Genomic DNA, 25,238 nt, shown 5'->3' on the forward strand with positions numbered 1-25,238 from the left:
GCAAACTATATTTTGGGCATGGAAATTAAAAGAGATCGGACAAAGAGGAAGCTCTGGTTAAACCAAAGGAAGTATGTCGAGACAATATTGCAGAGGTTTAATATGCAGGATAGTAAATCGGTGAAGGTTCCTATTCTTGTAGGTGTAAAGTTATCTACTGAACAATGTCCCGAGACACAAGAAGAGGAAGAGGACATGTCCCTTGTTCCATATGCAAGTGCAGTCGGTAGCCTGATGTACGCAACGGTCTGTACTAGACCATATATTGCACATGCAGTGGGAGTATTGAGCAGGTTTATGTCAAAACCAGGGAAGGAGCACTAGACAGCAGTGAAGCAGGTTTTCAAGTATTTGCGTGGCACTAGTGATTATGGTTTGTGCTACTAAGGAAGACTGGGATTGGACAGAGTGTTGGATATTCGTGGATTTTTTTATGCAAAATGGGTTAGAGATCTGGATCAGGGAAGATCTACAAGTGGGTATGTGTTTAACCTATTTGGAGGTGCAGTCAGTTGGATGAGTAAGAAACAATCTGTAGTGGCACTATCAACTACAGAGGCAGAATACATGGCAGCCACTCATGCAAGCAAGGAAGCAGTTTGGTTGCAGATATTATGTTCAAGTATGGGGTTAGTACAAGGAGCTATAAGGATAGATTGTGATAGCCAAAGTGCAATTTTCTTAGCAAAGAACCCTGCATATCATTCAAAGACAAAGCACATTGATGTTCAGTATCACTTTGTGAGGGATCTGATAGAAGATAAAAAGATGTTCCTGGTAAAGGTGGACACTTTGAAGAATACTGCAGATGCAATGACAAAATCTGTGAGCTCTGAGAAGTTCTCTTGGTGTAGAGAAACAATGGGCATTGCAGGTCTAGATAAATGACTAAGCTCTCTTGTGGCCTCCTATGGAAAGAAAACAACAAGTGGAAGAATGTTGGGTTGTGTTATATTCTTTCCACGACCATCCAACATAGTTAACCGGGGGGTCACAGGAGGTTTGAGAGGTGCAGGTAACCCCACTCTATGGTGTCCAGGGCAGCACCTCGGAAAATTTTGGTTTTGGAACCTATGTTAGGTTGGGCGGACCCACCTATGGTTTTGTGCATGATTTTCGCACATGTTTTTGGATGCAATGGTTTTCGGTCCATGGTTTTGGACACAATGGTTTTTCGGTACATGGTATTGGATGCTTCGGCATGTATACATATGTATTATAACATTGAAAGGAACATAATGAAAAATCAAGCTGGTAGTCTCGGTTTTGGGATCCAGGGGAAAATCTCTGTGTATATGTGTTTTATGTGTTATGCTCTCACATTGTTTATTTTCTGTGTTCTAGAATTCGTATGCAGGTAATTTTTGTACGGGGTTAAAACCTACATATATGTGTTATGTAGTAGATATCCTTTTGGTTCAGGTTGACAATCAGGTCCGGTGGGAGTAAGTGAGAGTTTCCGCATCCAATCCAAGGGTCTATCCCAATACGAGCAGACCCACCATTGCCAATCCTCCATGTGAGTCCCCTTCTAATAGTGGGGAGGGTATTTAACATTGCCCTCCAGATGACAGAAATACCCTTCCTGTTCCAAGATGATAGTCTTAGCCAATCCTACACTGGGATCGGCCAGATGTATTTGTAAATGATCACTTATGACCAAAGGCTCCTTTGCTTCAGGAGAAGCCATCCCAGTTTGGCCGCAAGAGCCTGGGCGAAGGCAGATAAGTTTTTTAATCCCCACCCACCCCATTTTTTGGGGATAGCAATGCTGCTCCATTTGACCCAAGCATATAGTTTTCCCTCTTTATTCCCTTTCCATAAGAAATTGCAGCATATTCTCTGTATCCTTTGTATAATTCCTTGTGGGATCCAGGCCAGGGACATCCAATAAACCGGTGTGGCTTCGAGGACAGATTTAATAAGCACCAATCTGCCAACCCTAGATAGTAGTCTGTGGCTCCATATATTTAATCTTCTTTCTATCTTTGTGATCAACCAAGTCCAGTCTGCTATTTTGTATCCATCTGATTTTATCCTAAATCCCAGGTACTTCAATCCATCCTTCAGGGACTGAATTTGAAAAGGGAAGTTTTGAAGAGCAAGATTGGTTTCCTGTTGAGTACATCTTGATAGGGAGATGGTGGATTTAACCTGATTAATCTCCATCCCTGTGGCAGAGCTGAATAACCTCAGTATCCTTGTGAAGGTATTTATGTCCTGTATGCCCCCATCCAGAAATATGAGGATGTCATCAACAAAAAGGAGGTGAGTCAGTGTGCATTGGTCTGTTATTTTGAGTCCCTTGAGACACCCTGCACTCTTTTCCGAGGCAATCTTTCTGCTGAGTCCTTCCATGACCAATAGGAATAGTAGGGGGGATAGGGGGCATCCTTGTTTGAGTCCCCCTCAGCTCGGAAGGAGTGAGAGGGAGATCCATTAATTAAAATTGCAAAGGAAACCGAAGTAATACAACACATGATCCATCAGATGAATTCTGGGGGGAAGCCCAGATGAGTGAGTAACATCCGGAGATATAGCCAGTTGACCCGGTCAAATGCCTTTGAGAGATCAATTTTTAGCATCATTCCTTTGAGATTCTTTAGCTTGATAGAGTGGAGGGCCTCTTGTGTCATGCCAATGGCCTCATGAATTTGACGGTTTTGTAAAAAGGAAAACTATTCCAGGGAGATATGATCTGATAGGATAGGTTTGATACAAATAGCTATGATTTTATAGAGGCAGTTGCAGAGGGATATAGGTCTGAAATCATTAAAGGATAGAGGAGAGTCTAGTTTGGGGATGAGGGCTATGAAGGTGGAGTTTATAGGCTCATGTATTCTGCCCAGGATACGGCTTTCTTCAACTACAGCAAGAAGGTCAGGTCCAATGATGTCAAAGAAGGTGAGGTAGAACTCCACTGGCCATCCATCTGGCCCTAGACTTTTATCTCTTTTGAACCATTTCAAAGTGCTCTCCAGTTCCCCCAAAGAGACAGGTTTATTGAGCTCCTCCAGCCTTTCAGGTTCCACGAATCGGGGAAAGTACCCTGCGATGCAGATAATATCAGCTAGTGTAGCACCTGGAGGGGATTTGAACAGCTGATTGAAATGAGCAGTGCCCAACTGAGACAGTTGAGAGTGAGTATTTGTCGTCAATCCCTGATCCAAGGGCATCTGCCAAATCGTGTTGTTGGCTTTTCTTCCATTGGAAAATTTGTGGAAGAATTTAGTGTTGCCATCCCCAGCCTGTAACCAGATGGCCTGGCTTTTGAGTCTCCAAGTTTCTTCCCGGGCCAGTAGGATCTTAGATCTCTGGGATTCCAGCTCCACTAGTTGCAATTTTGACTCCATGGAGTTAAAGCCCCTGTTGTGTTCATCCGTTAGTAAGGCTATCTGGGTTTCTAAGGCAGATATGGCAAGTTCCTCCCTAGCTTTTTTCTTTTTGGCCCAATCAATGGAAAGCCACTTGAGGTTGTACAAGTTATTGCAAAATCCTACAACTTTCCTCTGCTCACTTGAAAGGGGATGGGATTTCCAGTAGTCAGAGACCATCTTGAGGTAGTCTGGTTCCTTTAACCAAGACGAATTAAACTTGAATGGAGCTCTTAGTTTGGTTATGGATCCTGCCAATTCCAAGTATATAGGTGAATGGTCAGATATGCCACCTGAGCCCACCCATTGTCTGTAGTTTGTGAGAGTAACCAGAAGGTCTTCATGGATGAGATATCGATCAAGTCTTCTCCCCAGGGCTGCCTCACCAGTCCTTCTATTATGCCAAGTAGGCATCTTTTTATTCATAGGAACGTCAATGAGGCCATGCTAATCCAGCAAAGAGCTCAGCTGATCCGAGAGTGTATCAAGTTGTGAGTGATGACCCTAGGATTCTTCATGTCCAATGGAAAAATTAAGGTCACCCCCAATATGGTTGAGGGAGTGATCATCGGGTTGTCCAGAAACCACTGCCAGAAGTCCAGTCAATTTTGATTGGGGGCGTATATGTTTATTATACGAATCTGTTTGCCCAATGTAGCTGAAAAGAGATCCATACCAAGAAAACCATGACCTCCCCATGAGGAAATCACCCTGATGGTTCGAGGGTTGATCCCAAGGGCAAGTCCCCCAGACCGCCCTGCAGCATCCAGAGCTTGAAAGTGCCACCCAGGCATGATGCCCAGGAGGGCTTTAATGATCAGTTCGGAAGACCCCAAGGTCTCCTGTAGGAAGATAATATCACAGGGTTCGCTACTCAAGAGTCTCTTGAGGGCCAATTTTTTAGGGGGGCTGGCCAAGCCCCTGCAATTGAAGGAGAGCCATTTCATCGGGGAACCTTAGCAAGGGTGTCTGCTACTCTAAGCACCCAATCAATGGTGTTTTGTCGACCTTGGGCAACATCATCCCCTACAATTTTAATGGATTTGGCTAATTTGGATGGTCACCCTCTGGTGGGCTTATGGTCAGAAAGGTAGGGTGTGATACCCAGGCCCAATGCATGGGGGGTGGTTTGCCTTCGGGGGCGGAGATTGTAGGCATGGGAGCCCGAGGGAGTGGGTGCAGATGGCAGTGGAGACCCGTCCAAACCAGATATAATCGATGGGGTAGTGGAGAAAATTGGTATCAGAGGCTCAATCGAACATGTAATGGGGGAAGTAATTAAACAAGGGGAGAGTGCAGATGAATCCATAGAGACAGATAAATGATTAAAATGCAGAGCAGAGGAACAGGGGGGAGAGTTAGTACCTGATGAAGGAGCTGCTTCCATCATAGATTGGGATCTGGTCTTAGGAGGAGATGGAGGCGGCATCTGGGAGGCACTGGAGGTCTGAACAGTGTTCCCCGCATCTTCCTTTGTGCGATCCGGATCTAAGGGTAGCACATCCACCATCGGTTCTTCAAATTATATGTGCATTGAACCCTTAGCCGCTAGATTTGAAGATGTAAGCAGAAGACAATCTTTGTAGAGATGTCTGACCTTATGGCAACATCTAAACCAAAATGGCACACCTTTGTAGTCAAGGTTTTTCCTACACGCGAAGTGATGCCATTGCAATGTGATCTTCTCCTCCAGCCCTGCCCTAGTGTCCAGGTGTACCAAAATTCGAGCCATGGTCATGATCCTCGTCGATTCAAAAGATTGATCATGATCCAGATAGGTGCCCAGAGCGTTCCCAATTCGCTTGAAGATGGTAGGGGTCCAGTATTGCAGTGGAAGGCCCGGCAACTGAACCCAGATTGGTCCCACCCCGTGTTGTTCTCTCTTTGGATCAAATAGTGGATCCCATCGCTTCAGCAACACAGGCACCAGTTCTATGTGCCAGAACCTGGATAGGATCCAATCCATGTATTCCTCCCGGTGAAATCGTAGGGCAAACCATCCCCTCGCCAGAACACAGATGATGGACAGGTCTTTTAGTAAGGAACCCCAGATTTCCTCTGTCCAAAGCCGAAGCCGCTCGACAGTGTAGTTCCACCCATGGACGCGGCCGACCAAGACCTTCTTGGTGGTGTCATCAACTTTGCCCATCGATAGATCTTCACCCAAAGCAAGATTTATATATTTGTCTCCAGCCCTAAGACACCTGCCTTTTTTGTGATTATTTCTACATCGGGCTATCGAATAATCCTTTATCAGCCCGCGGATGCCTTGGTTCACTGTCTGTTGAGTGGATAGGGTGGATTTAGGGGGTCGGGATTTGGGATCTATAACATCCCGAGTGGATGGACATGCTAGGGTTAAGGTTAGAACCACTAGGGTTCAAAGGGCCACCAGGGAGATGAGGGTTTGTATAGGGTATTGTTCCATGAAGAGGAGTACCAGGGATGGGCGTAAAGCTAGGCGGAGCGGGGATGTGGGGGAGCTGGGGGAGAGGCGCGTCAAAGGAGGGCGAGGATTGCAAACAGGTTCAGGGTCGCAGGGGATAGTGGGGGGCAGTCCAGCCCATGAACATCATCGATGTGCACGATGGAGGGATGGGGCACAGATGTTGTTGGTCAACCCTGTGCGGATGTAGAGGATGACAGTGGTCGCCGAGGAGCAGCGAAAGGTCCCAAGCCTGACACGGTGCGATGAAGAGGCCTGTTGACCTTGTGGGGATGAGGGTTCGCCGATTTGTCCACCCCATCCATATCCTTGGAACCGACAGTAAACGGAATAACAGTTGTAGGGGAACAGGAGTCTCAGCGGCTGTGATCTCGGGTAAACGCAAAGGAAGGAGGTAGCGATGGTGCCGTTTCGGTGAGCCTTGAGGGCTTAGTCCAGGCCGTTAACTGTTAGTCCTTAGGGTTCAGAACCACCATGGTATTCCGGCCACAATTCAGTTAGGGTTTCGCCATTACCCAGAGCTCCCTAGTCCATTGAGTTGCTCCCAACCTCTCATCTATGTCTTGCATTAAACCAACACCAATTCCATTTCCTGAGGCATCACATTCCACAATAAAAAAATTTGTGAAGTTTGGTGTAGTTAAGACCAGAGCTTGGCACATTGCCTCTTTAAGATGTTCAAAGGCCTTAGTTGCTTCTAGAGTCCAAAAAAATGCATCTTTATTCAGTAATGTTATTAGAGGTGTTGTTATTTTCCCATAATTCTTAAAAAACTTGCAATAATACTCTGTCAACCCAATAAATCCTTGAAGATGCTTTAGGGTTGTGGGGATTTTCCATTCCTTGACAGCTTTAATTTTGTTAGGGTCTACCTTAACACCCTCATGAGATACAATATGACCCAAATATTCCACCTCCTGTACCCCAAATAAACATTTGGATGGTTTTGCATACAATTGTTTCTCCTCCAATAGTTTAAGCACCCTGTCAACATGTTGAACATGATATTTCCAAGACTTGTTGTAAATTAGTATATCATCAAAATACTAAGACTATTTATCTCAGAAAGGATTTGAAAGTGAAATTCATCAAACCTTGAAATGTGGAAAGTGCATTGGTAACGCTAAAAGGCATGACCAAAAATTCATAATGACCTTCATGAGTTTTGAATGTTGTTTTTGGAATGTCTTATATCTTCATTCTAATTTGATGATATCCTGAACGAAGATCCAACTTAGTGAAGTAAATTGCTCCATGTAATTCATCCAACAATTCATCAATGATAGGAATGAGAAATTTATCTTTAATAGTGAGCTTATTGAGTTCTCTATAATCTGGACACATATGCCATGATCCATCCTTCTTGTGCACCAATACTACTAGAGAAGAGAAAGAACTTTGGCTAGGTTGAATTATACCCGCCTCTAGAATTTATGTAACAAAACGTTAAATTTCACTCTTTTGGGAATATGGATATTTGTAAGGTCTGATGTTTGGAGGAACACTTCCTAGAATCAAGTGATTAGAATGATCATGATGACAAATAGGTGGGAGACCTTTGGGAGTCTCAAATACCTTGGAATGATTGTCCAAGACTCTTTGGAGATATGGAGAAATGGATGATTTCAATGTTTGAACATCTAATGAGAATAATTGTGCAATTACTCCTCGTTGTTCTTTATTCAAAAGCTTTGTCATGCCATTGGAGCTTATTATCTTCCTGGGTTTCCCTATAATACCCCTTAATTCAATTTCATTTCCTTCCCATAAAAATTTCAAGAAAAGTTCTTGAAAATTAAAAGTTATCCCAAAGATTGTAACCATTGGACTCCTAATAAAACATCAGCACCACCATTAGAATGGAAATCATGGGACTATGCAATCCTCCATGGTTAGCTTGATATTATGGCACTTCCTTGAGCAATTTATAGTTCCTCCATTTGCAACCATCACTTGACACTTTGGTGCTAGATATACAAATCAATTCAATTCATTGGTTATCTTACAATGAATAAAATTATGCATACTACTCGAATCAATCAACACTATTACCTTTTTCTTCTTGATATATCCTTTTATCTTAAGAGTTTGAGGAGTGGTGATTCCTGCCAATGCATTACAACATATGGTTGGATTCATTTATTCTTTCTCTCGGGTTGGTTCATGGTGTATATCCTCTTCTTTTGATGTTTCTTGTTCCTTTTTTCCTCCTCTCCATAATCTATGTAAAATAATTTCTTCTTAGCACACTTATGACCTTTAGTGTATTTTCTATCAGAATTGTAACAAAGCCCTTTTGCTTTTTTTTCCTCCAGTTTTTGTGGTGTCAACCTTGTAGGTTGTGGGAGGATAGGAGTTGCAACACTTCCATGTTTATAGTTGTGAGTGTAGAATTCCTTATTGACATAAATTTGGCTCCAACTTTTCTTGCCACCCTAAATGCATTCTCCAATGACTTAGGTTCCCAAAGAAAAACCTCATATTGGATGTAATCCTTTAAAGTCCCTATGAAGACATCAATCATATGCTCCTATGGAATATCAATTACCATGATATTCAATCTTTGGAAGTCCTCAATGTGCTCCACCATTGAACTCTTTTGAGAAAGTATTTCTCTTTGTATCCTCATAATGTGCTACCCATTCCTATGTAAAAAATTGTCCAAGTGACAATTGATTTACGAGAACAAACCATCGATTCCACACAAATTGATTGGGTTCTAAATATAAATATGCAATGTGTACCTTTTGTGTGTGTGGCACATCATGTAAATCAAATAATTGCTCCATCTATAGTATCCATGTTATTGGATCTTTGCCATCAAACTTCCTCGTATCAATATTTGGAATGTGGTTGGCCTTAAACCCAACGTTGGAGTCTCTAAAATCATAATTCATATTCTTTTTTTTCTTCATCATGATTTTCATGGATTACCTTGTCACCACTAGGAATCTGTAGGTTTTAACCCTGTACAGAAATTACCTGCATACGAATTCTTAAACAAAGAAAATAAACAATGCGAGAGCATAACCCATAAAACACATATGCACAGAGATTTTTCCCTGGATCCCAAAACCGGGACTACCAGCTTGATTTTTCATTATGTTCCTTTCAATGTTACAATACATATTTATACATGCCGAAGCATCCAATACCATGGACCGAAAACCATCGCGTCCAAAAAACATGTGCGAAATTCATGCACAAAACCATAGGTGGGTCCGCCCAACCTAACATATGGTCCAAAACCAAAATTTTCTGGGGCGTTGCCCCGAACCCCATAAAGTGGGGTTATGGGTGCCCTTCAAACCCCCTATTAACTACGTGGAAAGAATATAACATAACCCAACAATCTCCCACTTGTTGTTTTCTTTCCACAGAGGGCCACAAGAGAGCTTAGTCATTTTTCAGCCCTGAGATTCCCATTGCTTTTCTACACCAAGAGAACTTCTCAGAGCTCATAGATTTTGTCAATGCATCTGCAGTGTTCTTCAAAATGTCCACCTTTACCAGCAACACCTTTCTGTCTTCTATCATATCCCTCACAAAGTGATACTGAACATCAATGTGCTTTGTCTTTGAATGATAAGCAAGGTTCTTTGCCAAGAAAATTGCACTTTGGCTGTCACAGTCTATTCTTATAGCTCCCTGTACTAACCCCATACTTGAACACAATCTCTGCAACCAAACTGCTTCCTTGCTTGCATGAGTGGTTGCCATGTATTCTGCCTCTGTAGTTGATAGTGCCACTACAGATTGTTTCTTACTCATCCAACTGACTGCACCTCCAAATAGGTTAAACACATACCCACTTGTAGATCTTCTCTGATCCAGATCTCCAGCCCAGTCTGCATCAACAAAGCCATGAATATCCAACACTCTGTCCAATCCTGGTCTTCCTTGGTAGCACAAACCATAATCACTAGTGCCACGCAAATACCTGAAAACCCACTTCACTATTGTCCAGTGCTCCTTCCCAAGTTTTGACATAAACCTGCTCAATACTCCCACTACATGTGCAAAGTCTGGTCTAGTACAGACCATTGCATACATCAGGCTACCCACTGAACTTGCATATGGAACACGGGACATGTCCTCTTCCTCTTCTTGTGTCTTGGGACACTGTTCAGCAGATAACCTCACACCTACAGGAATAGGAACCTTCACCGGTTTACTATCCTGCATATTAAACCTCTGGAGTATTGTCTCGACATACTTCCTCTGGTTTAACCAGAGCTTCCTCTTTGACCGATCTCTTTTAATTTCCATGCCCAAAATATAGTTTGCAGCACCAAGATCTTTCATGTCGAATTTGGAGGACAATTGGGTCTTCAAATCCTGGATAATTTCTTTGTCATTTCCAACCAGCAACATATCATCCACATACAAGACCAGATAAATAATACGGTCACCAATTAATTTAAAATACACACAATGATCTGCTTTGCTTCTGGTGAAGCCAAGTCCCCGTATAAATGTATCAAATTTCTGATACCACATCCTTGGTGACTGTTTTAACCCATACAGAGACTTCTTTAACTTGCATACCAGTTCTTTCTTACCCTTCACCGCAAAGCCTTCAGGTTGCTTCATGTAAATTTCCTCTTCCAAATCCCCGTGAAGAAATGTTGTCTTCACATCCATCTGTTCTACCTCAAAATCAAAAGCAGCAGCAACAGATAAAAGTAATCTAATAGAAGTTACCTTGGCAACAGGAGAAAAATATCACCAAAATCAATTCCCGGCACCTGGGAATAACCTTTTGCTACCAACCGAGCTTTGTATTTCTCCACCTTTCCTTCTGCATTTGTCTTCTTCTTGAACACCCATTTGCTGCCAATGGGTTTCCTTCCAACCGGCAACTCCACCAGATCCCAAGCCTCATTTTTGTGCAAAGATGACATTTCATCGACCATGGCCTCTTTCCAAATTTTTCCATCCTCTGAATCCACTGCTTCCTTCACAGTTCTGGGATCATTATCAATTACAGACAAAGCAAAATTTGAACTGAAAGCAGATGGACTATACCTTTCTGGCTGCCTTCTTTCTCGAACTGATCTTCTCACAGCCGGAGTTTGTGGCTCTTCATCTTCTGATTCCTCCTCTGCTACAGAGTCTGATTCTTCCTCCTTTGGCTCAAACTCTATCTTCTCAGGTTCCTTTGGTTGGACTTCATGTTGAATAACATCTTTTACCTCTCTGAACAACACATCTCGGTTATACACAACCTTTCGTGTGATTGGGTTCCAAAGCTTATAACCCTTTAAACCATCCTTATACCCAATAAAGATGCACTTTTCAGATTTACTATCCAACTTGGTTCATTTCTCCTTTGGAACATGTACATATGCATCACATCCAAATACCCTTAGATGTGAAAGAGAGGGTTTCTTACCAGTCCATACTTCTTGTGGAATCTTATCCTCCAAAGATGATGAAGGTGATGTGTTGATCAGGTAACATGCAGTATCCACCGCCTCTGCCCAGAATTCCTGTCCTAACCCAGCACCACTGAGCATGCTTCTTGCCCTTTCCATCAACGTCTTGTTCATTCTTTCTGCGACTCCATTTTGCTGAGGTGTATATGGAGTCGTCTTCTGCCGTGCTATACCACACTTCTTACAAAATTCTTCAAATGCCTTGCTGCAAAATTCTCCACCATTATCTGTCCTCAGCACCTTTATCTTCTTCTCTGTCTGATTTTCCACCAGAGCCTTAAATTCTTTAAACACGTCAAAGACTTCAGATTTCTTCTTAAGAAAATATATCCATGTATTCCTTGAGAAGTCATCTATGAATGATACATAGTACACAGACTTACCCAGTGATGGAACCTTCACAGGTCCAAACAAATCACTGTGCACAAGCTCTAATATCTGTTTCGTCCTCTTACCACCAGAGGGGAAACTCACCCGATTTTGCTTCCCATATACACAATTTTCACATAAATCAAAATCCAGAGAGCTATTATTCATACCTTTACCATGAAGTATACGAAGGCCCTTCTCTCCAATATGTCCAAGCCTTTGATGCCACAACATGGTCTTCTCTCCAGAGACCACTAGATTCTCTACTCCATTTTCAGGAACCATAGAACTATTGCACCCATCAACAACAGTGCTACCTTGCAGCTTGTACAGAGTTCCAATCCGAACTCCTCGCATTAATATCAGTGCTCCTCGAACCATCTTGCAGGTATCTTTCTCGAACACCGTCTTTACACCTGCATCATCCAACTTGCTTACAGAAATCAAATTTCTGGCCAATGCAGGAATATGTAGAACACCCGGAAGTGTTCTAACCTTTCCACCTTGCAACTTCAACTTTACTTTTCCCCGACCAATGTTTCTAGCCTTCCTATCATCACCTAAGAAGACATCACCACCATCGTATTTCTCATACTCGCAGAACCACTCTCTATGGGGAGTGAAGTGAAAGGATGCACCTGAGTCAATCAACCATGCCTCATGATCTACATGTGTACTTGAAGAAGCCAAGTACACATCCCCACCTTCATCTGAGGTGGTTTTCGCCTCTGCAGAAGGAGCATCATGAGATCCCTTTCCTTTATCAGGAGCTTTAGATTTACAATCCCTTCTGAAGTGCCCTTCCTTTCTGCATTTCCAGCACACCACCTTTGTAGGTTTTCCTGGAGATTTAGATCTCCCACTCAATGACTTATTTTTGTTTCTGTTCTGGGACCGTCCTCGTACAGACAAGGAATCACCATTGTGGTTGTCCATATTTTTCCGTCTCATCTCTTCTGTCAGCAAGGCTGAGACTATTTCATCAAACTGCAAAGCAGTTGCATTGCTACCTATTGCAATAACCAGATTGTCCCACGAATCTTGTAGAGAACACAACAGACTGATGCACTTATCTTCATCTGAAATTTTAATATCAACAGATAATAATTGACTTACCACAGTATTAAACGAATTCAGATGCTTTGTCACCGAGTCTCCATCTTTCATCCTCAGGTTATACAGCTTTTTCCGCAGGAACAGTTTATTCACCAGAGATTTAGATTGGTACAAAGTCCCTAACTTGACCCACAAAGCCTTTGTCGTAGCTTCCCCTGATACATTCAGCAATACTGAATCCGAGACACACAATCGTATTATGCTCTTTGCCTTCTGATCCAATTTCTTCCATTCTTCATCGGTCACTCCCGATGGTTTAGTACCCGGATCTACCACGATCCACTGATCTTTATCCACCAACAGATCCTCCATCTTGAGTTTCCACAACTCAAAATTCTGACCATTGAACTTCTCAATCTCTATCTTTCCATTACTCGCCATCTTCTTTCACCACCAGAATCGATCTCGCAGATCTCCCACTGAACAGGGTCTACCACAGGCCCGAGCGAAACCCCTCAGCAACAAAGGCGTCCCCTTGAAGCCAAAACAGCTCCGATACCAAATGTAGGTTTTAACCCTGTACAGAAATTACCTGCATACAAATTCTTAAACAAAGAAAATAAACAATGCGAGAGCATAACCCATAAAACACATATGCACAGAGATTTTTCCCTGGATCCCAAAATCGGGACTACCAGCTTGATTTTTCATTATGTTCCTTTCAATGTTACAATACATATTTATACATGTCGAAGCATCCAATACCATGGACCGAAAACCATCGTTTCCAATACCATGGACCGAAAACCATCGCGTCCAAAAAACATGTGCGAAAATCATGCACAAAACCATAGGGGTTACGGGTGCCCTTCAAACCCCCTATTAACTACGTGGAAAGAATATAACACAACCCAGCAGAATCCTTTCTTGCAGCAACTTTATTAACCCTTCCAACTTGAGATTCATTGCGTCCATGTCTACTTTTAAACTATCCATCTTAGTTTCCAATTCATTTTTTGTTACTCTTTGCGAGAGTGAAATTTGTTGCACTTGGTCCCATAATTTCGATAAAATTTGTTGCATCTCTTCCTCTTCTTCATGCATCATAGTAGATCTTTTTGTTGGGTTACTAGGTGTATCCATTTTTTTCAAGGCATTTTGGAACCAAATGATGATATCTATGCATCACTATGCCCTTTAGATCACTTCAAACTGATTTTTCAAACACAAGTTATGAAAATTTTAAAAAAATCACACCTTTTTCTTCCTTTTAGGAGCTCGACATTGAAATGTTGTATATGTGTAATTTCGGCTTTCCAAGGTCTAAAATTTGGTCCTGTGGTATCCCTCTAATTCTTCTTTCCAATTCCATAATTCAGACCGAGATTGGATTCTTCAAGGTAAAGTTATGCCAAATATCCCACAATGGCCTGATTATGGACTGGTTCAGTAGAGAAAACTTGTACGGGATGCCACGTGTCACTGTTTCAATCTTTGACCCTAAAATTGATAAACTAGAAACTAAATTATGTGCATTTTCTACCAATTTTTAGAAAATTCAAATGTAATGCACGAATAGAAAGTTATGACTATATTCTCCAAAACACATGTTTAAGACTGAATTCTAGAGCACACAAAAACCCTAATTTCCTTGGACCATATCTCTGAAAATAAAGTGAACCAAGCTAAAAAAAAAAATTACATGATATTCATCAATTTCAACTCCACATGGTCGAAATTTCATCTTCTAAATCCTAAAAAAATAATATATATATATATATATATGACATGTTTGATGTAAAAAAACCCTAGAATCCAGAGCTATGATACCAAATGTTATGTAACGAGATGACAAAATAGAAGAAGTGATAGATTAATGACTTGGAAATGGGCCTCTTCGGGGGGGGGAAATCCTTTTACATCACATAAATGAACAATTTTTGGATGATACAAATGACAAGACCTCCTTGGTATATATAGGAGTATAAAGGGTCACAATATAATCAAGGCCTACATAACAATAATAATTTAAGGACTCAATAATAACATTAGTGTGACTCTGTGGGGCACAATAATAACAATATGGGGGCTACATGGGGCACAACAATAACAATATGGGGGCTACACTAGTATTACAGGAACCTAACAATTAGTGCATAATGATATCAATCCATGTGAACTATGGCATAAAAGATATGTTCACCTTCACTATAGAGATTTACCAACTTTAAATCAACTAGTTTCAGGTGTCCCAAAATTGTAGATGTAACATGAAGGAGTATGTAATGGTTGTAATGTCAAGGAGCCTTTTCTAAGCAATGAAAGTAAGTCTAAGGAAATATTGGATCTAGTTAATTTTGTTGTATGTGGTCCAATGCCAATTAAATCTATTGGAGGCTCTATATACCAAGTAACTTTTATTGATGAATTTTCTTGCAAGACATGGATTTATTTCATGGAGCATGAGGATGAAGTCTTCAACAAGTTTCAAGAATTTAAGGCTAAAGTAGAAAAATTGATAAGAAAGAAAATCGAAGTTTTGAGAGTAGAGAATGGAGGAGAATACGCTTCCAATGAACTCGTTGCATTTTTTAAAGAAGTTGGGATTAAAAGGGAATTGATAGTCCCTTACAATCCACAACAAAATGGAGTTGTTGAAAGAAAGAATAAATCCATTGAAGAACATGTCAAGGAAATGATGTATGATCCCCATGCTCTTATGGGGTGAAGCATCCATGGAAACTGTCTATATTCATAATAGCAGTCCTCATCAAATTTTGGAAGACAAGACTCCTGAAGAAGCATTCGTTGGACATAAACCAAAGGTTGGACATTTGAGAATATTTGGGTGTCTAGTTTACATATATGTACCCAAAGCTTAAAGGAAGAAATTATAGCCTTCAAGAAAGAAGGGAATATTTGTTGGATATAGTGAGTCATCAAAGGCATATAGAATCTATGTTCCTAGACATGAACATGTTGAAGTCAACAGGGACATTGCCATTGATGAAAATGTTGCTTATTAGAATTCCAACGAAGTTCCCATGGACTCTGATGATGAAGAATGTGAAGCTACCAAGGAAGAGGGTTCAAGTCCATCCAATCCTTTAGAGCATTTTGTAGATCACCAAGAAGAGCTAGAAGGTCCTAATGAACCTATGGATCCAATTGTTGTTCTATAAATCAAGAAGAGACCAACTTGGCTTAGATCTACCTTGTAGGAAGTAGAAGGACATGCAACACCACGTGGCACCTTCAAGGAAAGCAAGAGACTAAAGAAGTATTCTAGATATGCAAAATTGATGACTAATCTCACTGGTTCTGAACTTTCCACCTATGAAGAGGTAGATAGGCAACAAGTTTGGAAGGATGTCATGATGGAAGAATACCAATCTATTATGAATAATGATGTATGGAAAATTATGCCTAGACCTGAAGGGAAGTCACTGGTGGCCTCCAAATGGATATACAAGATTAATCATGCATTTGATGTCAATATTGACAAATACAAGGCGAGATTTGTGGCTAGAGGATTTTCCCATAAAGAGAGAGAGGATTACAATGAGACTTTTGCTATAGGTTCTAGGTGCACTACTATTAGATCTATTATTTCTATTGTTTCTTATATAGGTTGGAATTTACATCAAATGGATGTAAAGAATGTTTTCCTCAATGGTGTGTTTGAGGAAGAAGTGCACATAGAACAACCTCAAGGTTTTGAGGTTCATGGGAGAAAGTCTCATGTTTGCATATTGAAGAAAACCTTGTATGGACTTAAGCAAGCACCTAGAGCCTAATATTGTCGAATTGATGGCTACCTGACAAGACTTGGTTTCTCCAAAAGTGATGTTGATCCAAACCTTTATATCAAGGTCGTGAAAAATGAACATGTGATTTTATTGTTGTGTGTTGTTGACTTATTTCTAACAGGTATAAATCATCTCATTATTCAATGTAAGAGGGAGTTGTTCATTGAATTTGATATGAAGTATATTTGCTTGATGCACTACTATTTAGTACTATAGGTTCGACATAAGCTTGGTGAAATCTTCCTTCATCAAGGAAAGTATATCATCAAGATCCTTTAGAAGTTTGGAATAATGGGCTATAAATTAATGGCAACTCCCATGGTGACTAATCTAAGGAAGTTGGGAGACTCTAAGTCAAATTTCGTAGATCCATATATGTACTAGAAGTTGATTAGCTCCTTGATGTATTTGGTTGGTAGACATTTGCTTTACAGTAGACACTCTGAGCCAGTTCTAGGTGGAACCGAGACATGATCATTAGATTGCAACAAAGCATATATTGAGATGTTTTCATGGTATAGTTGATTATGGTTTGAGATATGTCTCAAATGGTGATGTACAACTGCAGGGATATAAAAATTTAGATTGGGAAGGGACTGTGAAAGACATAAAGAGTACATCTGGAAATTGCTTTAGTTTTGGCTCTACTATGATTTCTTGGATGAGCAATAAACAGGTGTTTGTTGTACTCGACATTGTTGATGTTGAGTATATCTAGTTAATTTAACAAGTTGTGAAGTAATGTGACTTCAAAAGTTACTCACATGACTATTTGATAGGTACTAGAACTGACTGTGATATATTATGACAATCAAAGTTGCATGAAGCTTGCAGAGAATCCAATTTTCCATGATAAGTTGAAGCACATTGATATCAAGTACCACTTCATTCATGACATGGTGCAGAAGGGAGTAGTGAAGCTCTAACACATTTCTACTTATGAGAAGATAACTAATATTATTGCAAAGGCTCTATCCAAAGTGAAGTTTGTATACTTCACAGACAAACTTGGACTTGTTGAGAATACCTCCCTTAGTGAGAGGGAGTGTTGATGAGATAGTATTACAGGCAAACATTCTCCCCGTGTCAAGTATGATTGTAATTAGGGAGAATGGTGTAACAAAGGACAATCATTCTTCCCGTGTCAAGTATGTTGATTGGAATTACAAAGAATGGTCCTAGAAGCCCGAGATTACTCAGTTTAGTGGGCACCTTTTAACATCAAGCTCAAAATTCTCACGATAGGTTGAGTGAGCTCATTTAACATCATGTCTGGAATTACTCAAATAGGGAGTGGGCTTTGGATATTCACCATGTGTCAAAGATATTGACTGGAATGATGGTGAACCAAGACTAGTGAGTATACCATGTGTTAGATGGACCGAAATTATGGTGACTAGTTGATGCTAATGATGTACCATGTGTTAGGAGTACCAATCAAGATTATGGTGAGGATACACCATAGGTCAGAGGTACTTACCATAATTATGGTAAATTGTTTATGTTGTTGATTTACCATGTGTCAAAGTTATTGATCAGAATTATGGTAATTGGATGATGCTAATAATGATGAATCATTATAACATTTTCTTAAAGAAAAATGTCAACTAGAGAACAAATAAATAGTCATTATCAATACCTCCCTAACTGAGAGGGAGTGTTGAATTTTGTAGCTATGGCCGGTCTTCATAATTAATATTTTAGCCCTTGAAATATATAATAAAATTGTAATACATGTTCTTCATGTCATTTTATTGTTAGCCATGAAAATGATTAATATAAGACGTGTTCTTCACTTGTTGGTTTAAAAACAGAAAAATTTAAATTTTGAAATTTTTACCCCAAACTTGTCAAGTCGGCCCTCCTTCAAGTCAAGTCATCCTTAGTGAAGAGACACCCATTCAAGCCAGGCATAACTCTATAAATAAGGCATTCAACCTCCTCCACAAGACACACTTTGATCCCATACATGACAAGATATATTTTAGGTATCTAAGAAAAGAAGAAGAAGGATGAATTCATCTCTAGCATTTCTCTCTCTCTCTCTGACTTCACACGTGTGACTTTTTGGGCATATTTTGGGTAGCAGGGTCAAAATTTTAGGTAATGTGGTCGAGTTTCTGGCCTGATTCTGGGAGGTTGAATTTCGACCTATGTAAATCACAAAGTGTCGAGTTTTTTGGGTAGAATATTGACATGACAAGAGGGTTGTTTGACCAATTTTGACCATAGCATTGTGTTGTAGCGGCTACAACCACCATCCAAAATTTTGGCTTGTACCAATTTAAGAGCCTCCCTTGAGAGTTTCACTTGATGACTACACACATGCGGGTTCTCTCCATGAGCTTGTGTGAGTACTCGCATCCCCCTTGCTTGTTCATTTCATTCAATTTTTTGCATGTTGGTGTTTAAGTCATGCTTGTGACCATGTTTTGGTTATGCTCGAAGTCTTCGCTTTCTATGTGCTTGTACTGTTCGCTATGAAAACATCTGTCACACTCACATAGAGTCACATTCACTATCATGCAAGCGTCGTCTCGATCAATGAACAATCAATCATGAGTGTCGCGTTTGTCACTTGCACCATCGGTCAGTCATGTTGAACATGCGTGTATGGATGGTTTTGGTCGTTTCATCGTCGAGTCATGTGAGTGTGTGTTCGTATCATCACATATGCGTCTTTTGATCGTTCACACACTTAGTCATTTTTGCTCAAGTTCTGACAAACAAACTCCCCTCTAATAGCCAGACCATCACCCCGCTTTCGACTCGATCAATTGTCCACCAGAAACAACGCAGAAGCACCAAGCTAGTCTTTTCAACCTGCACTGCCCGCAAGCATTTCAATCAACCCTCATGTTGGCTGATGAGCCTCATAAATGGGTAATTATATGGGCTCATTTTACCTCCTAACCTAGTCAAATCAATCATTCTCCTAGCTTATTGTATGATTTTCTGATTATATTTATACTTATGGAGTGAGTTGAGTTAGTTATGATGCCATGTGGTCTAACATGCGTTTAATGCAGATTATTGTTGAATTTTGAGGTCAAAGTCAAGGATCTAGTGGACAAATGGCAGCAATAACTCGAAGTGGACAAAGGATAGGACTTATAGGAGGGAACCCCCCTCATTTATTACTCCTGAATTCGAATTCCCCTTCATTCAGCTCGGAGTACAAGCAGCCGAATCATGCACTAGAAAGCAGTCGAGCAAGTGGAGGATGACTGATGATTATCTCGAGTTTTGGGAGCCAAGCCTCCCTGATTTTAAGGAATTTGTTGGTAGCTTCATTTGTATAAGTAGAGAGGCCTAGGGCCTCACTAGGGTCAGATTTTTGTTGGATTTTTGCTTATGTAAACTCTGCTCCAACTCCGAGCTTATTATTTTGAGACTGTTTCATGTAATCTTGTTATTGTTTTGATAATAAAGATGGAATCCTTTTTGAGCTAGCATTGAGTTACCTCAGAGGGCTGAAGCTCTTGCGTTAGGGCCCAATCCAAGCAGCCAAGCTCCTCTTTACTTGTATTTGTATGTTTTATTTCAGTTTGTAGATTAGGTTTCTGTTAGATGTATTTCTTTTGTGGTTAAGAATAGGTTGCTTTTGATGATTCGGTAGTTTGCTTCCATTTGTGCTTTCTATAGCAGGTTAAGCAGTGATAAAGAGAAGATTCAAAAGGCTAGCAACATTGCCTTGGAATCTCTTCCTCCCTTTGGGACCATGATTTGAGGCAAAGACCCTCTTGCTGCCCCAAAAACACAGCTTTTCCTCCTTCATAGGACTTCTAGTGTTTGCAGCTTTTAGTATTCTAATAGTCTAGCTTTGATTTGCTTTAGATCTTCTTCATCATGCTCATTTCTTTATTTTCAATAGTCTTCTTTCATGCTTTCCTTTCTTGCAACATTTCTCAGCATTTCCTTTCATAGATCATAGTTTAGACCATTCTTATGCAAAACTCTGTTTTTCTAGATGCACTCATTTCATTGCTTGATCGATCTTATTGCTTGGCTGTCAGTTCCTTTGCAACAGATCTCTTCTAATAGTAGGCTAGCTTATCAGCCATCCCATCCTCCATCTGATCCATGCCCTACAGGTCACCCAAATCTCACCTCAATTCTGCCTTAGTTTCCTGCATTTTCCATAGAACTTCTTCCTCTCTCCTTGAGAAAACCCAATCATCTTCCTCTCTCCTGGTGATTCTTGGTAGACCCTAGGCACCCTAACACCTCATTCCAACATTCATCCACCTTTTCCACCCACTCTCACACCCTCAAAATAGTGAAAACTTCTCTCGGCCTCCTCTTGTAGGCCTCCTGTAGTGGCCCTGTTTTCCTCCTATAGATTTCCTGTGTCCTCCTGTAGATTTTCCTGTAGGCTTTCTTTTGAAGGCCGAGTGTGGGAAAAGCCTCCAGAAGGCCACCTAAGACCTCCTAGGATCCACACCATCCTCCATCCTCTCAATTCCTAAAACCACCCTCCAACGCCACCTATTCACTGCCACATTCACACACAATAAATTATATGCATGTCAAATTCACATAAGAAAACATAAAAATCCAAAAAGATGTTTTTTGCTTATTTACTTCTAGAAATAGCTTAGTTAGATGTTATTTACTTCCTTGAATAGGTAATGGCATTCCTTTCATGGTTTTCATAGCGCTTTTTGCAAAAATAGAATTAGCTAGTTGATTAGGGTTTACTAGGTTTGCTTTACATTTCAGTATTTCTCCTTTCTGCAGTTAGAGTAGCATTTGTAGAGTAATCTTTCTCCCCTTTCATCACATATAGAGCTTCTTCTGGAATCCATAGAAGTTGGCTTGAGCTCCTAGTGATCTTGCGCCGACTAACCAAGTGACAACCTGCAGTAAGAACTAGTACTTGTGCATACAACACCAACGCTTCCAAGTTTGTTACGAACTACCGAGTTGATAAGAGTAAAGTAGGCAGCCCAGGAGTTGCAGCATTATTGCTGCAATACTGGTGCTCACCACTTTTTGGCACCGTTGCCAGGGAAGCGTCAGAGTATTCTATGATTACTGCTTTCTTCTATTTTCTATTGCAACATTTTGCTAATAGTTTATTTCAGCAAAAGTAGACTAGTCCTTTCTTTTCCTTCAGTTCTGCATTTCCTTGCTTTCCTTTTCAATTCTGCAAATTTCATTTCAACAAGAGTAGACTAGTCATTCCTTTTCCTTCAGTTCTGCATTTCCTTGCTTTCCTCTTCAATTCTGCAAATTTCATTTCAGCAAGTTCATTTCAGTTAGTTACAATTTGTTTTGTTCAATCAATTTCAGTTTTACAGGTACTATCAGTGTGGGGAAAAAAGAAACAAAAACCAACCAAAAATATTTCCTTTCATGCCTCGTAGGAATAGAGATAACTCAGGAAAATTTTTGCCCAACACCCCCACTGCTTCACACAGCCAGCCTTCTCTCTTCTTCGGCGGCTGCAATCAAGAAGAACCCTTAGGTGAACAGCAAGACATATTTGAAGAACCTATAGGAGAAGAAGAAGAAGAAAACATTCCTTTGGAGCCAATGGCTGAAAACATAAATGCCAGGGGGAATGGAGAGAGAATAGAGGGTACATTTCCTATTCAAGAGACCAATGGGGACACCAAAATGAAGAATATAAGCCCTTCTGCCCTACCTCATTTCCATGGTCTGACTACAGAAGATCCTAACACATTTTTTGTTCGAGTTTGTTGTTATAAGTCAAACCTATGACTATGCGGAAAATGAGAAAAAGTTGAAACTGTTCCCTTCTACTCTCAAGGATGCAACACTGTGCTGGTTCGTGGGATTACCTGGCAATAGCATCACAACTTGGGCTCAGATGCAGCAATCCTTTAACAACAATTATCGAGACTATTGTAGGTCAAAAGATACTAACGAAGAAATTTTCTGAATGACCATAGGAAGTGATGAGTCCCTGGAGGACTATGAAGAGAGGTTCCAGCTCAGTTACAAAAGGGTCGGGTGTACACTTGACCCTGAGTCTCTAAAGTTGGTCCTGCTCAGGGGAATTCGGGAAGATCTTTTAGACACCCTCCATCTACTAGCCAGGGGAGACATCTACCAACTATCCTATGAGGACATAAAGACTGTTTTTAGAAACCATTCTAGAGCAGCCAGAAAGAAAGGTAGGGGGAGTCAACCCATAGCCAGTACCTCTTCCTCTAACTCATCCATTAAAGGAGAAATTGGAAACATGTTGGAAGACTTCAAGAGTGAGATGTTGCAGACTCTTGCCATGCAAATGGATACCTTACATATCAAAAGGAAACAAGAGGAAGCAGAGAGGGCTTTGGCCATTTTTTGCCCTAGATGCACCAGGAGGCATCCTAGGAATGAATTCCCATTGAACTCTATAGAGGTTTGTTCAGTCTGTGAAGAAAATCATTCTACAGATAAGTGCCCTTCCTTACCTGGACTTAAAGTTGTATATCAAGGGGTTGAGGGAGTCACTAAAAAGCTCTATTACATAAACCAAAGGAGGCTGCATGGACCTAGACCATACCAACAGGGGATGCAAGGGACATCTTAGGCATACTACAACCCCAACCAAGTCACTTCCATACCTTCTTGGGGCCCCCCTGCTCATCCTTCCTGGTCCACACCTCCTCCTTGGTCCTTCACATCTCAATATCATGCCCAACCAACCACCCATTCATTTCAATCCTATGCTCAGCCACAACCTCAATGGAATGCACCTCATCAGGGGTGGAGGCCCCAATACAACTCTCTTCCCGCTCTTTTGCCTCCACCACCTGCCCAACCACAATCATTACCTCTTGCTCCACCAAAGCAACCCCAAATGCCTGCCCAACCAAATCCGAACCCGAACAACAGACAGGCTCAACAAGTGTATAGTGGGGAACCATCATGCCCAACTTATGTTGTGGAGATTCAGGAAATTAACTTGCGATCTGGGAAAGTTCTCCCAGATAGCCAGCCTCCACCCAGGGAGGTTGAGGAAGATAAAGAGGAAAGTGAACCTAAAGCAATTCCACCCTTTCCTGAGAGACTATTTGTGACAGTCTAGCCTACCCCAGAAGAAACTGAACTCCTAGGAGAATTGAAACATTTATGTGTGAAGATATCACTTCTCCAAGCCATAAAAGATGTGCCTATCTACACTAGGTTGATCTAATAGAAGTGCTTTAGGCATCCAGGAAGGTGCCAGAGAGATGCCCCAACCATCAATGTCATAGGGCAACTATCCGACCTGATGTTAAGGCAGGTAATCTATCCGAAATATCTAGACCCTGGAAGCCCAGTAGTTGATGTCCACATCAATGGCACCATGATCCCACATACCTTGATTGATCTGGGAGCTGCCATTAATGTGATGACAAAGGACACAATGCTCAAACTTAACCTCCAGGGCTCCTTGAGGAAGACCACGACCGTGCTACAGCTAGCAGACCGCTCCACCGTGACCCCTGAGGGGATTGTGGAAGATGTGATGGTCTCCATTGATTCTTGGGAGTACCCTGTTGATTTCTTAGTTCTCCAGCCAAAGGCAAAGCTCACTGGGTATCCTCTCATTCTAGGAAGACCCTGGTTGGCTACCATTGATGCCTACATCAGTTGTCGAGCTGGGAACATGACCATAAAGAACGGGCACATGTCCAAGCAATTAATCCTATATCCTCCTGCCCAACCCTTGCTAGAACATTATCTACCTCTCTGGTTGGAGGATGAAGTTTATTCTACACCGCTTTGTGCATTAGAAATCGCCATGGGGGGGAACAGCAAGATAAGGATGATATGATTGAAAATTTGATTCAGAATCCACCTCCCAGTGTATCACCATTAGAGGACATAGTAAGAGAAGCCAAAAAAAATCCCTCAACTGATCTCTATGCGGCCAACTCCACTTCTCTCCGTGTTAAGAATATAGAGTTCGACCCAGAAAGAACCTTGAAAATCAATCCATCCCTATCCACTTCCCAGGAGAAGGAACTGTGTAGCCTACCGAGAAAACACCTAGATGCATTCGCCTGGAGTTATAAGGAGATGAAGGGAGTGCACCCTTCAGTATGTACTCATCATATATACATCAAGGAGGATTGAAAGCGAGTCAGGCAGCCTTAAAGGAGGATGAATCCAGCATTGAAAGATATTGTTAAGGAAGAATCGTAGAAATTGCTTGATGCAGGATTTATCTATCCCATCTTTGACAGTGAATGGGTCTCTCCTTTAGTGCTAGTGCCAAAGAAAAATGGTAAGTGGAGAATCTATTTCGACTATAGGGAATTGAACAAAGCCACTAAAAAGGACCATTTTCCTTTACCTTTCATAGATCAAGTGTTAGATGGTCTGGTAGGGAAAAAGTTTTTCTCTTTCCTAGATGGGTTTAGCAGGTACAATCAGATTCAAATCAGCCCGGAAGACCAAGATAAGACCACTTTCACTTGTCCTTGGGGTACCTTTGCATACCGGGTCCTTCCTTTTGGTTTATGCAATGCTCCAACCACTTTCCAAAAAGCGGTATTGAATATATTTTCTAAAATGGTTCGTGATGCAGTAGAAATATACATGGATGATTTTACTCCTTATGGTCCTAACTTCCAGGAAGTTTTATCTAACCTAGGAAAAATTCTAGACAAGTGTATTGAGATGAACCTATCCCTCAGTCCAGAGAAATGTGAATTTTTTATGACTGAAGAGACTGTGTTAGGTCATGCAATATTTCAGCAAGGACTGCAGGTGGACCCCAACAAAATTGCCATCATCCAAA

At 41.1% G+C, this 25,238-nt stretch overlaps 1 protein-coding gene across 1 annotated transcript; it reads right to left on the minus strand.

Moving 5' to 3' along the window:
• Window positions 1–4,896: 4,896 nt before the first annotated feature.
• On the minus strand, window positions 4,897–5,523 carry LOC149197071 (uncharacterized). The gene has a single exon (XM_089408545.1). It carries the CDS (start codon window positions 5,521–5,523, stop codon window positions 4,897–4,899), a length of 627 nt encoding a protein of 208 aa, XP_089264671.1.
• Window positions 5,524–25,238: the final 19,715 nt, after the last annotated feature.

The sequence above is a fragment of the Pinus tabuliformis genome, chromosome 2_2, assembly GCF_031772625.1.
Source record: "Pinus tabuliformis cultivar Carrire ecotype Pingquan chromosome 2_2, CPIR1, whole genome shotgun sequence".
NCBI lineage: Eukaryota > Viridiplantae > Streptophyta > Pinopsida > Pinales > Pinaceae > Pinus > Pinus tabuliformis.